The 13,432-nt window shown below is 40.6% G+C and overlaps 1 protein-coding gene across 2 annotated transcripts in view; it reads right to left on the bottom strand.

The window, feature by feature from the left end:
* Positions 1–5,813: 5,813 nt before the first annotated feature.
* Positions 5,814–13,432, bottom strand: part of rab41 (RAB41, member RAS oncogene family) — a 55,935-nt gene continuing 48,316 nt past the window's right edge. For both annotated transcript variants that reach the window (XM_068047487.1, XM_068047488.1), the window contains exons 7-8: positions 11,465–11,531; positions 5,814–9,058 (exon numbers count right to left, since the gene is read on the bottom strand). In XM_068047487.1, coding sequence (XP_067903588.1) covers positions 8,994–9,058; positions 11,465–11,531 — 132 coding nt within the window. In that variant the 3' untranslated portion in view covers positions 5,814–8,993. The remainder of the gene's footprint in view (positions 9,059–11,464; positions 11,532–13,432) is intronic.

Below are 13,432 nucleotides of genomic sequence, written 5' to 3'. Positions count from 1 at the left end.
AGGACAAAAAGGTCAGAGTCAGAGCAAGGTGGAGAATTGAAATGACAGGAAGCTCGGGGTTACGCTTGCGGATTGAATGGAGGTGTTATGCAAAGTGGTCACCCAGTCTGTGTTGTGAGCAATGAATACAGTATACTAAATTGAAAGAAGTACAAGTAAATCAATGTTCCACTTGGAAGGAGTGTTTCGGGCCCTGGATTGTGAAAAGGGAGGAGGTAAAACGGCAGTTGTTGCATTGCCTGCGTTTGCATGGAAAGGTGCTGTAGGAAATGGGGAGGTGTTGGGGGTGACTGAGGAGTGGACCAGGGTGTTGCAGAGAGAACAGTCCCTTTGGAATGTTGAAAGGGGAGGGGAAGATGTGTTTGGTGGTGGCATCACGGTGGAAGTGGCAGAAATGACAGAGGATGATCCGTTGAATATGGAGGCTGGTGGGGTAGAAGGTGAGAAGGGGAACCCTATCATGGGAGGGAAAGGGGTGAGAGGAGGTGTGTAAAATAGAACAGAAACAGTCAAGGGCTGTGCCAATCACAGTGGGGGGAAGCATTGGTTGAGGGAAAAAGGAAGACATATTGGAAGCACTAGTATGGAAAGTTGCATCATTCGAACAGATACAATAGAGATGGAGAAATTGGGAAAATGAGAGTCCTTGCAGGAAGTGAGTTGTGAGGAAGTGTAGTCAAGGTAGCTGTGGGGGCTCATGGTCTTAAATTGAATATTGGTAGATAGCCTATCACCAGAAATGGAGAGAGAAGTAGAAGAAGGGAAGGGAAGAGTCAGCGATGGACCATGTGAAGGTGAGAGGAAGGTGGAAATGGGAAACAAAGTCTATGAAATTTTCCAGTTCAGGGCGAGAGGAGGAAGTGGCACCAATGCAGTCATCAATGCACCAGAAGATGGGGTGAGGGAGGGGGCCTGAGCAGGACTGGAATAAGGAATGTTGCACATATCCCACAAAAAGCAGGCATAGCTAGGACCCGTCCGGGTACCCATAGCAACAACTTTTATTTGGAGGAAGTGAGAGGAGTTTGAGAAGTTGTTTAATACATGACCCAGCCAGAGTCCCTTCAATGTCCCCCCCGAGCCCAACCCGACCATCCCTTTACTTACCTTCCAACTGGGAAGCTCCACGAAGCTGCAGTGCATGCATGATGACGTCATAGCGATGTCACTCACTCACTGCACACTCAGTTTCATCCCAGACTCCCAGCTCAGCTAAGTTTTTTTATTTTTAATACTTAACGGCAAAGCGCTCACCGTGTCTGTCCAGCCCGACCCGATCCGAGCACGACCTGGACTTGGCCCGACCCGAGCCCGAAAGCCAGACCCTGAAGAGGGGCCCGAACCAACCCCGACATGTCGTCAGGTCCCGTTGGGTTTGTGTCGGGTAGCAGGCCTTTAGACAGGTTTGCCTATTTTACTGTGGCCAGTCTCTGTCTCATCCCATTGAAGTCAGCCTTGCATAAATTTAGAGTCTTAGTAGGAGTTTCCCATTTCTTCCCTTCAAACTCAATCATATTGTGATTGCTAATAGATAAATGTTCATGCACTGTTAGGCTACTAACTATACGTGGCTCATCACTCATTACTAAATCCAATAATGGCTTGCCCCCTTTTTGGCTCTAGAACATATTGCTGCAGAAAATCCCAGTCACACAAGAAATTCACTACCTTTCTGACGTGTTAGTCAGTTTATCCCGAGCAATATGAAAGTTAAAATATCATTCTTAATCATGATGGCTATTCTTCCCCCTCTACCATGTCATACCCTTCAAGTTGATTTTGCACCTGCAATTCATCCAATTTGTTCCTTTTACTCCGTATATTTATATAAAAGAACGCTTATTTGGGTCACAGACCCGAACCTATGCTTCTGCTCTAGATTTTTACTCTCACATTTCTTATTTCTCTCTCCTGGTTTAAATACTTTACTAAAAATGTTAGTTTTCCCTTTACCTATAATGCCTGCTCTCGTCCCTTTCATTTGTTTTTTAAATATTTAGACTACCTTTTCTATCTGATTCACCACCACCACCACCCCCACCCCTTTACTAATTTAAAGTCCTTGTAACTGCCCTTTGCATCCTTTCTGCTAGGACTCTGGTTCCAGCCTGGTTCAGGAGCAGCCTGTTCCAATGGTACAGTTCCTTCCTGTCCCAATAATGGTGCCAGTGCCCCATGAAATAGAACCCCTCTTTCCCAAAGCACTTCTTCAGCCACATGCTCAACTTCTTAATCTGCTTATTCCTACACCAATCATTATAACCCTCGAGATCCGGTTCTTTAATTTAGCTCCAAGTTCCTGGTACTCTCCAAATAGTACTTCTTCACTACTCTTTCCTATACTGTTGGTCCCAACATTTATCACAGCAACTGAATCCTCCACCTTTCTCCAATATCCTTTCAAAGCAGTTTGAGACATCCATCACCCTGGCACCAGGAAGGCAATGTACCAGGTAGAACTCTTGATTCTTCTTACAGAGGATGTTTGTCTCCTAATTATTGAATCCCCTACAAAATTAAGCTTCTCCTCCTCCTCATTTTGGCTGTCTATCTGACAGTCTTTATCCTTATCCTCACAGATAGCAAGTACATCGTTTGTACATGTTGGATAGGATCAGTTTTTGTGGTCCATTGTTCTGGGTTCCCTTTACTCTCCACACTATCGGTCTTACCAACCCCATTCTGAATCGGCACCTCTGCGAGGGTGGCCAAAGTCTGGAGCAAACTGTCTAGATACTGCTCCCCCTTCTCTTATGTATTGGAATGTCTCCAATTCACACTCCAGCTCATTTACTCTAAGCCAGAGAGATTTGAAACAGAAACATCTACTGCAGATGTGTTTGCTTGGGCTAGTCTCCACACTCTCCCACATACTGCAGTCCAGACACACAACCTTCTCTGCTATATCTTAGTCTAGTTTATTTCTATTATTTATATGTAGTTTGTTGTACGTTTTGTTTTCTTATTCTACACATTAACTTGCACTAAACACTGGCCAAAAATTTTAAATACTTATTGTTTCAAGCTTACGTAAACCGATCAAAGTATTGGAGGCAAAAAAGTAGCACCACCTTCCCTCTCTGCACTCTATTGATGCTGCATTCTTTTCACGGCCACTGTGTGTTAATAGATATTGCTTACTTTATAGAAAAGCAAAATACAGCGGATGCTGGAAGTCTTCTGAAGGGTCATCAACCTGAAACGTTAACTCTGTTTCTCTGTCCACGTTTGCTGCCAAACCTAAGTATTTTCTTCATTTTCTGTTTTTTTCTGCTTACTTTATGCACCTTTTTGAGCCACACCCAAGTTACAAGTACTGACTCAGATTCCTGCACCCAGTAATTAGCACTTATTCAATCACTTATAGCTGATTGACAGTTAATTGCCACTAACAGGCAGTTTCTATTAATCAGTTTCCAGGTTTTAAAGTTTTAAGTTAAATTCAAAATGTTAAACTAAATTTCCAATTTGAGAAGTACTCACCTACACTTATCAGGGAATCCCCACTCTCATTAAATTCCTGACCTTTGCACTCTATTCACACTGCATTCTTTTCACAACCACTGTGTGACCACATTCATTTTAGTGATTTACATCTTTGTGCACTTCTTTCTATGGAACCCAACTTGCTATTGTCATGCTTTTATCACTCTTTATAAGTCAACTTTTGTATTACAAATTCCTATGTCCACTGTTATAACAGAAAATGGCTATGTAAACTTATCACTTTGGCATCCTGACGACTATGCTCCCACAATTCTCAAAATTTCATTGAATGATTGACCTATACTGTAAGATTCTTTCAGTCCATCATGCCAGCGCAGTTCTTTGAAAGAGCTATCCAATAAGCTCCTCTCCTTTTTCTCCATAGCCTCTGCAAACATTTCATTTCAAATATATATCCAATCCCTTTCTCCTTCTTTGCTTGCATCGCGTCACAGACAACACAATTGTGTAACTTTATTTTTTAGAAACTTTGAGAATCTGGGAGTTGTGAAGGGTTTTTATTTACTTCTCAAGCACATCAGAATAAGGCCACTGAGTTTATGGCTTTTCTTCCACCATGTTTTCCTTTCTTTAATATCCAATTAAGTGTTTAAGCAAAATTGAAAATTCATGAAAATTAAATTTAATCACGTTATTGTGCAAAATGTATCTTGAATTGGACCTTTGCAATGTTTAATTTGCAGTTGTGATGCCTTGGATTTATTCAGTAGTGAATTTGGATTGTGCAGTGAGAGCATGAGCAGTGTACCCAATTTCAGGATTTTGAAAAAGGGTCTACATGTTATTACCTTACCCTTTCTTCTAATAGGTTATATTTGTATGTCCTCTTTAGCTCCAATAGATGTTGCCATTTGGGCAGAGGCTACAAAATGACAAATCCCTTGAGAGATATGTTGTTATATGTCTGCCACGAAAGCATTTGTTCAGTTTCTTTTTCAGGCAAGTCCCCCCACCTGCTAAGAATGAGGAAAATTAATTTTGCCACGTGAACATTGATTCTGGACTGTTGAAGAAAGAACTTGCTTTAAAAAACAATTGGAGACTGTGGCTGGAGATACATTAGCATATCAACAGACAGTACTTCAAAGGACAAAGGGGCTATTCCCTGCTCCAATTTAATCCACAATGGACTTTTGATTATCAGACATTGAAGGTGGAAAGGCTAGCATTCCAGGTTAACTGCTAAAATGACCGAATAAACAAACAGATGTGGTCAGACTGGTTTGGGTCACATGACTAACAGAGTTTTTTAAAATTTGAACTCCCAACAAGGAATTTGAAATGAGAAAGCGGTTTTCTCCTGGACTGAGAACACCTCTCTCCTGTCTGCTCTCACCAGCTTTGGAAACCATTGAAGACACATGAACCCCAAGAGAGAAAAATCTCCTACAGTGAACAAAGTTTAAGAATACTGGGCCCCAACGAAAGCAAGACTACTTACAAAAGGACTACAGAGCTCGAAGCACAGTAAACAAGAAACTCTTCTAATATTGCCTCAAACCTCTCCATTTTATTTTTCTTCTCATTTCTGTCCCTATTTGCACGTGTGTATCACGCGTGCATGCTAACATGGGCGTATTAACCATGCTAGAGTTTAAGTTTTAATAAATTTCACTTTTCTTCTTTAAACCTAAGAAAGCCTGTTTGTGCTCATTTCTTTGCCTTATAATTGGAAAGTGGTGAACAAGGATTCACCAAAGGGGGAGCTCAAAACAGTGTTTAAAAATAAAACTCTGCTACAAGACCAGATGAAGACAGTAAAAGACCCCTAGACTCCTTTCTCACCTGGTCGTAACAGAAATTACTCTTCTCATTTTCATTAGTTCCCCCTTATTTTGTCCCCCTACCTAGTTGACTAATTTTTTGCCCTTGAACAGAAGTTTTGGTTGAACAATGTAATGGAGAGCTCCTAGTTCCTGCCTAAAGACGATCTCACATAACCGTTTGTTTTGTCATTGACGCAGTTGAATATTTTGAAAAGGAAAAGCTGAAAATGTGAAGTAATATAAATTACTGGAAGCAAGTCTAATAGCAAGAGAAATGACAGGCTAAAGTTTAAGGTAGCAACCCTTTGTTAGAGCATTAAATTGCATTTTGCTTTACAGAAGTTGGCTGACGTGCTGTGTTTTATCAGCGTTTTCTGCTTAAATTTCAGATTTCCACCATTTGCAGTTTTGTTCTTATTAGATCTGATCCAAGGATACTCAGTGGAATCCAGAGGGCACAAGCACTCCACATCCAGCTTGACTGGCCCTCACTTTGACATGCTGGTGAACACACACGTGACAAACCCATCACAAAATGGCTAAGTGGTGAAATGGCTCATTTTATTGTGTGATACAAGGATGTGACTTTACAACAGGAGGTGGTACCTTAACACAAATATTCTAATAACTAGCTGTAATGACACCATTTTAATTATTGGAATATGAAGACATAAGTATTTTCTTTATTAAATAGTTGATGTGTCAGTGAACAGTTTAGGTGACAGGACATTTATCTTTGCAAAAGACTTTAGACACAGGTACACAGGCTGAGCTAATCTAAGTTGATTAAGGTTACAAACTTCAGTACAGGAGAGTTGGTTAGTGTCTTACTGCCTTTCCAAAGATCTTAATCTAGCAAATGCATACACAGACATGAGGACATTACAACTGTTAAGTATTTACAACAAAAAGACAACTTTTCTAAATATTCAAAAAGAAAAACACACACCACTGATGGAGGAGGCTCCAGTACTTGTCTGCAGATATTTCCATTGTAACAGGCTGTTTTTGAATTATTCAACAGAGTATCCTTCATTACTGGCCTCCACAGGCTGCATTAAAATACCAACAATTATTGTAATCACAAACAGGAAAGTCACACTTGGTATCAGTTGCAACTTCAACCTTGCACACTCATCCTCAAATGAAGCTGATTAGACATGGCAAAGTTCAAATGGAGTACTTCACTGAGCGAAAAACTTGACCCCCCTCACTCATGTTGCTATTCTTCTGAACAAGGGTAAACTGTTTATTTAAAAAGCATGATTAAGTATGCAGGGCATGTTTCAAGTGAGCCACAGTGAATCCTTTTTTAAAAAATTCATTCATGGGATGTGGGCGTCACTGGCTATGCCAGCATTTATTGCCCATCCCTAATTGCCCTTGAGAAGGTGGTGGTGAGCTGCCTTTAGGGATGGGCAATAAATGCTGGCATAGCCAGTGACGCCCACATCCCATGAATGAACAAAAAAAAAATCCCTGCTAGATTTTAGTGAGATTGGTATTGTTTCTGAGAGGACCCAGTAAGAATGTCTTAAAACAGAGCAGTACTTCTCTTAGAACCCTACGCTCCAACCATTTATGCTCAGTTTCTCCATTCTAATCAATTCCCAAATGGAAGAAAAATGACTTTTATGGCATCAAGTAGCCCTGCTTTATCAGTTCTATTAATTGTAGGCTTTTCCAAAAAGGTACAGTGAAATCACATGTACTGAAATTATAGGTACAAGTATACTGCTGAATAAAGAGTTAATTTTAATTTTAAGTCTGCAGAAGAGTTAGCACCAACCATCAAGTTTATTTTAATACCTCCCCATGTGTTTAAAATGTTCACACTAAATGGCAGTTTAAATGACAAACAATATTGCCCAGAGTCTGCTTAATCTGCATCTCTGGGCAGATCTCTGGTACAAAAATACTACCTTAAAGCTTCTACAATCAGCAGTAACACAGCAAATCAATGTGTACTGATGTAATTATGCACATCACATGAACATTTATTCTGTCAGGAATAAGGTCACATCAATTTTTTTTTACAGCAAACACAATTTTATAGCCAATAACTGGTTTAAGCTGTCAGTTCAAAATTGTAAATACATCAAAATGCTGTTCCCAACAAATCCATTTAAGATTTTACGTATTCCATTAAAACAAAAGGGTTCACATATGTTGCTGTGAATTAAGCTTGCTAATGAACACAGATCGGGTGTTCACGAAGCAACAACAAACTTCAATCCCTGCTAAATCCAAAGCACCAGTTACACATCACAGCCTTTATGTAATTGCAAATACAGAGACTATGCAGAGCAGCACAATACCCAGAGGCTTTGAAACGAACTGTGGCTCACCTACAGGACAGTTTCCTGTAAACTGCTAGCTCACGAAGGAGCCTGGTGTAACAAGCTCTAACTACTAGTAATACAAACTCTGTTTATTCACAGATCTAGCACTGCAACTTACTTTTAGCTGCATCAAAATTATTCAGAAACACTCCATTTAGCCTGAAACATAAAGCAATGTGGCTAAATGCACAAAATTGAAATCAAGCATTCCCCAGTTACATGGACATCCTGACCAATGAATAAAATTCTAATGAACTCCTTCACAGTGGTCCCAAACAAAAGATATTCCTCGGCATTTACTGCTGTTTACCAAGACTAACCAGGAAATTACTATTACTTTTCTCATGAGAGTCTGAAAAGGGCCAGCATTTTACAGAATGTAAAAGCACCAATTAATTTTGAACCTGAAGCCTATGGGGACCATATGAAAGGGATACTCTTCTCTGGGATATTGGCCAAACTGACTCAGTAAACAACAACCACCAAAACATGACACTGTACTTATCAGCCATCACATCCTGCACCACAGACTTAAATTACAAAACATGATTCAGTTATTTCAGGGGTATTAACGTTAGATGCTATCTACTCGTGCAAAACCATAATCACTGTCTACTTGGGAAGGAGACTCTGAGGGCTATTCAGAGGAAAATCTTTAGTTACTTTCCCCAATGATGATCAACTGACTTCCAACTTTAAATAAACAGATATTACACCGCTGCACTTGAACTCCACATGGCTGTGCACATGAGTTGAGACACACATCCAGAGAAGGCAAAAGTAATGCAGCTTTAGGAGTTTTCTTCAATGGCAGAAAATCAATCCTGTTCTAGCACCACACAGTAGCAAGAAGGTTTCCCCACCTCATCACAGGCCACCCAAGACAGCGCATTAGGACATCACGCAGAGACACCAGGAGTCTTGTTGGATACATAAGTTGCTTCCCCTTCCTCCCATCATAAAAACATTCTGGTCAAAGCAGCATCAGCACCTCAGCTCATACCCACATAGGACCCATTATAGACAATTTTTCCTGTTTTGAAAATCTGACAGAGCAACATCTTTGCATATTCACACAAACATTTTACATCGTGCACACATTTCTGTACAATGTGGAGGACTGCATCGCTCAGTGTGAGTGCAATACATAACATAATTAAATCAAACTTGATCTGATCTTAAATAAACCATGCAGCTGAAGGAAATGAAATTGAATTTTCTGAATGAAGAAGCTCCTGGTGTAACTGACACCTCAGACAGCAGCACGTTCACACATTACCGAGCCAGCAACCCACCAAGCAGGAGCAAGGTGGCTAGTCAATGACTGTAATGCAGTTGGTGATGCTGGTCAATAGGGAACAGTTTGATTGTGCCAGTATTAGCAGGAGCAGCCACCCTCATTGATTGGTGGTTCTGGTGGTTTCTCCAGCTTGATATCAATCACTGTGCAAATGGAGTTAAGGAAATTTCACCATTTTGAAAGAAAAAGACTTGCATTTAGATAGCATCTTTCATGACATCTCAAAGCGCTTTACAGCCAATTAAGTACTTCTGAAGTGTAGTCACTGTTACAGCCAATTTGTGCACAACAATTTCCCACAAACAGCCATGTGATGATGACCAGATAATCGTTTTTTTATGATGTTGACGGAGGGATAAATATTGGCCAGGGCACCAGGGATGATTCACCCATTGTTCTTCAAACAGTGCCATGGGATCTTTTGACCTGAGAGGTACATGGGGCCTCAGTTTAACGTCTCACATGGCACTCAACTGGACAGAAAACTGCTGCCTGTTTCAAATCTGTCAGTTCACCCATCATCCCTGTAATAGAAAGCTGAGATAAATGGGCATTTTCACATTGGCAAACTGTAACTAGTGGAGTGCCACAGGGATCAGTGCTGGGGCCTCAACTATTTACAATCTATATTAATGACTCAGATGAAGGGGCCGAGTGTATTGTAGCCAAATTTGCAGACGATACAAAGATAGGTAGGAAAACAAGTTGTGAGGAGGACACAATGTGTCTCCAAAAAAATAGATAGGTTAAGTGAGTGGGCAAAAAATTGCCAGATGGAGTACTAAGTGGGAAAATGAGAGGTTGTCCATTTTGGCAGAAAGAACAGAAAAGCAAATTATTTAAAATGAGAGAGACTGCAGAATGCTGTGGTACAAAGGGATCTGGGCGTCCTCCTACATGAATCACAAAAAGTTAGCATGCAGGTACAGCATGGAATTAGTAAGGCAAATGGAATGTTGGCCTTTATTGCGAGGGGAATGGAATATAAAAGTAGGGAAGTCTTGCTACAGCTGTATAGGGTGTTGGTGAGACCGCACCTAAAGTACAGTGTACAGTTTTGGTCTCCTTACTCAAGTAGGGATATTTTTATTTTATTTATTTTTATTTAGAGATACAGCACTGAAACAGGCCCTTCGGCCCACCGAGTCTGTGCCGACCAACAACCACCCATATATACTAACCCTAAAGTAATCCCATATTCCCTACCAGCTACCTATACTAGGGGCAATTTTTAATGGCCAATTTACCTATCATCTGCAAGTCTTTGGCTGTGGGAGGAAACCGGAGCACCCGGCGAAAACCCACGTGGTCACGGGGAGAACTTGCAGAATTGAACTGGAGCTGTGAGGCTGCGGTGCTAACCACTGCGCCGCCCCATTTATATATACTTGCATTGGAAGCAGTTCAGAGAAGGTTCACTAGGCTGATTCCTGGGATGAAGGGGTTGTCTTTACGAGGAAAGGCTGAGCAGGTTGGGCCTTTATTCAATGGAGTTTAGAAGAATGAGAGGTAATCTTATGAAACATATACGATCTGAGGGGGCATGGCAAGATAGATGCCAAGAGGGTGTTTTCCCTCATGAGGGAAACGAGAACTAGGGAGCACAGTTTCAAAATAAGGGATCTCCCTTTTAAGACAGAGATGAGGAGGAATTTCTTCTCTGAGGGTCATTAATCTTTGGAATTCTCTTCCCCAGAGAGCAGTGGAGGCTGGCCATTGAATAGAGTCAAGGCAGAGTTAGACAAACTTTTGATCTACAAGGGAGTCAAGGGTTATGGGAGGCAGACAGGAAAGTGGAGTTAAGGCCACAATCAGATCAGATATGGCGGAGCAGGCTCAAGGGGAGAATGGCCTACTTCTGCTCCTATTTCTTTATGATCTTTGTTTCTACCTTTCGACCTCTATTTCTCTCCCCCCATCCACACTCACACCTTTAATTACTGGTGTCTCAAGTCTCCTCTAAATATCCCAAGGCAACAGGACAGGAAAGGAGAATTGCTTAATTGCTTATTTAGCCCCATCTTCCCCCAAGTAACAGGAATGGGATTGTTGTGCCCATCCTAAATGACAGAATTAATATTGCATGTCTTGGCCCTTTCCCAAATGAGATTAATTTTCCCAAAACTGGGAAGGGAATGGCCCACAATCATTCCCTGCACAGCTCTAATACTTTATGAACATGCAGAAATTACATCACCCCAGTCCAGTTAATCCCAGAACTGTACATGTAAAGGCAACTGCACCTATGTAACATCGTTAACTTGGTAAAATATTCTAATTTTCTTCACAGAAGAATCAAATAACTGAGCAACAAGTCAATATATTGTTTGGAATAAAAAAAACCTAGTCATTCATATACTGTGATGTTTGTTGAATATTTAAATTCGCACTCCACTTGCTCAAATCATGCAAAGGTGGTTATTATGGAGTGTATCCTGACAGATAGTAAAAAGCAAAATTAACAATTTTACCATGACTCTGTGTTGGCTTTACTCTGACTTACAGCTAGATATCTTTAAAAAGCCATAGGGAAGTACAGTGAAGGATACTGTCTTCTTTACTTTTTTCAGGTGCATTGTCCATACCAGGGAGAGCAGCCGCTACACGTCGGAAAAGCTGAAAGAGATGAATTAGAAGCTGGCGACTCAAGACTGACTAGTTCAACAGCAACAGAAGACTAGCTATCAAAACAGAACAGACTCGCTGTGGATAACATATCCGTGTAGGGTTTACAATCTAGACTTGTGCTAATCTGTTATGCAGAGTGCAACAGCAGTAAGAAGGCATTGAAAAAAAAAAGTCTGAAGCTACCAAAGGCATGGATAGTAGTCGTGGGAGTAATGGGGGGCAGCGATCGGCAATGTAGTGGAGGTGGAGTAAACTGTCTTCTTGTTGGATAGGATTATGGGGGTTGAAGCTCATCTCTGGATCAAAAGAACAATGAGGCTATACGCAGATTAACTGAGCAGCTGGGGGTAGAGGAATGAATTTGATGGTACGGGTACAGAGTTTTTGTCAGGAGTTTGAAACTATGGCTTTGGTCTTTCCTATGTTCAATTGGAAGAAATTTTGTGGTTGATGATTAGACACATTATGCTATTTGATAGCAGAGAATAAAATGGTAAATGTTGGTCATAAGAGACTTGCTCTGCTTGTTGAAACAGCAGTCTAGCTGTGAACAGATGTAATTTTGAGAAAAAGCCCAAACTTTAAACAGTGAATTCAATGTCATGAAATTCCAACAAACTTGAGTTCAGAGGAACATTCCAACACACTTGCAAAGAGAGATCTTTGAGAAGTATACTTACACCAACCACCTCCAATCTGCTCAGCATTATTGAAGGTCAGGTCACATAATGACTAACCCAATTGGCATGACAAGAATAGTCACTTCATGATTTTTTTTTTCTACTAAGATTACTCAACTGGTTAAAAAGTCTGGTTAAAAGGTCTGTGAACTGAAACGTTAACTTTTCTTCTCTTTCCACAGATGCTGCCAGACCTGCTGAGTATTTCCAGCACTTTCTGTTTTTGTTTCAGATTTCCAGCATCTGCAGTATTTTGCTTTGTCAAACAAGAATATTCTGGCCAACATTCCTTCCTCACCAAAAATAGGTCATTCATTCATTTGCTGTCTGTGGAACCTCAATGTATGGAAATTGGCAGCAAAGTTTACCCACTTAAAATAACTTTGGGACATCCTTAGGACCTGATGAGCTGCCCAATGTAAGCTCAATTGTTAGTTCAATGAAGATGTGGAAAGCCCCATGGAAAAAAGGCAGTATCGCAATATTTTTCAAGATATGAAGAGTAACATTTTCTTTGCTTGCTATCGTCAAAGAAATTGCTAAAGAAAACGAGAAAATATTTAAAAATTTGAGAATTGTTTAATATTAGTTTTTGTAGGAACATAGGAACAGGAGTAGGCCATTCAGTCTCTTCTACTGTTCCACCAATTAATTAGATCATAGCTGATCTGTATCAACTCCATCTATCCACCTTGGTTCCGTATCCCTTAATACCCTTATCTAACAAAAATCTATCAATCTCAGTATTTAAATTTTCAGTTGACCTAGCCTCAGCTTTTTGGGGGAAGAACAATCCCAATTTCCACACCTTCGTATAAAGAAGTGCTTCCTAACATTATCCCTGAATGGCCTAGCTCTAATTTTAAGGTTATGCACCCTTGTTCCGGACTCCCCCACCAGAGAAAATAGTTTCTTTTCATCTACCCCATCAAATCCTTTAAATCATCTTAAACACTTTAATTAGTTCACCCCTTAATATTGTATACTCAAGGAAATACAAGCCTAGTCTATGTAATCTGTCCTCATAATTTAACCCTTAGCTGAAATCATTTTGGTGCATCTGTGCTGCAGCCCCTCTAAGTCCAATATGTCCTTCCAGAGATGCAGTGCCCTGAACTGAACGCTGTACTCTAAATGGGGGATAACCAGAATTTTAGACAAATGTAATATAACTCCTACCACTTTGTATTTCAGCCCCTTTGGATAAAT

This window comes from Heterodontus francisci, chromosome 15, assembly GCF_036365525.1.
Source record: "Heterodontus francisci isolate sHetFra1 chromosome 15, sHetFra1.hap1, whole genome shotgun sequence".
Taxonomy (NCBI): domain Eukaryota; kingdom Metazoa; phylum Chordata; class Chondrichthyes; order Heterodontiformes; family Heterodontidae; genus Heterodontus; species Heterodontus francisci.
This window is presented reverse-complemented; position numbering and strand designations above follow the sequence as displayed.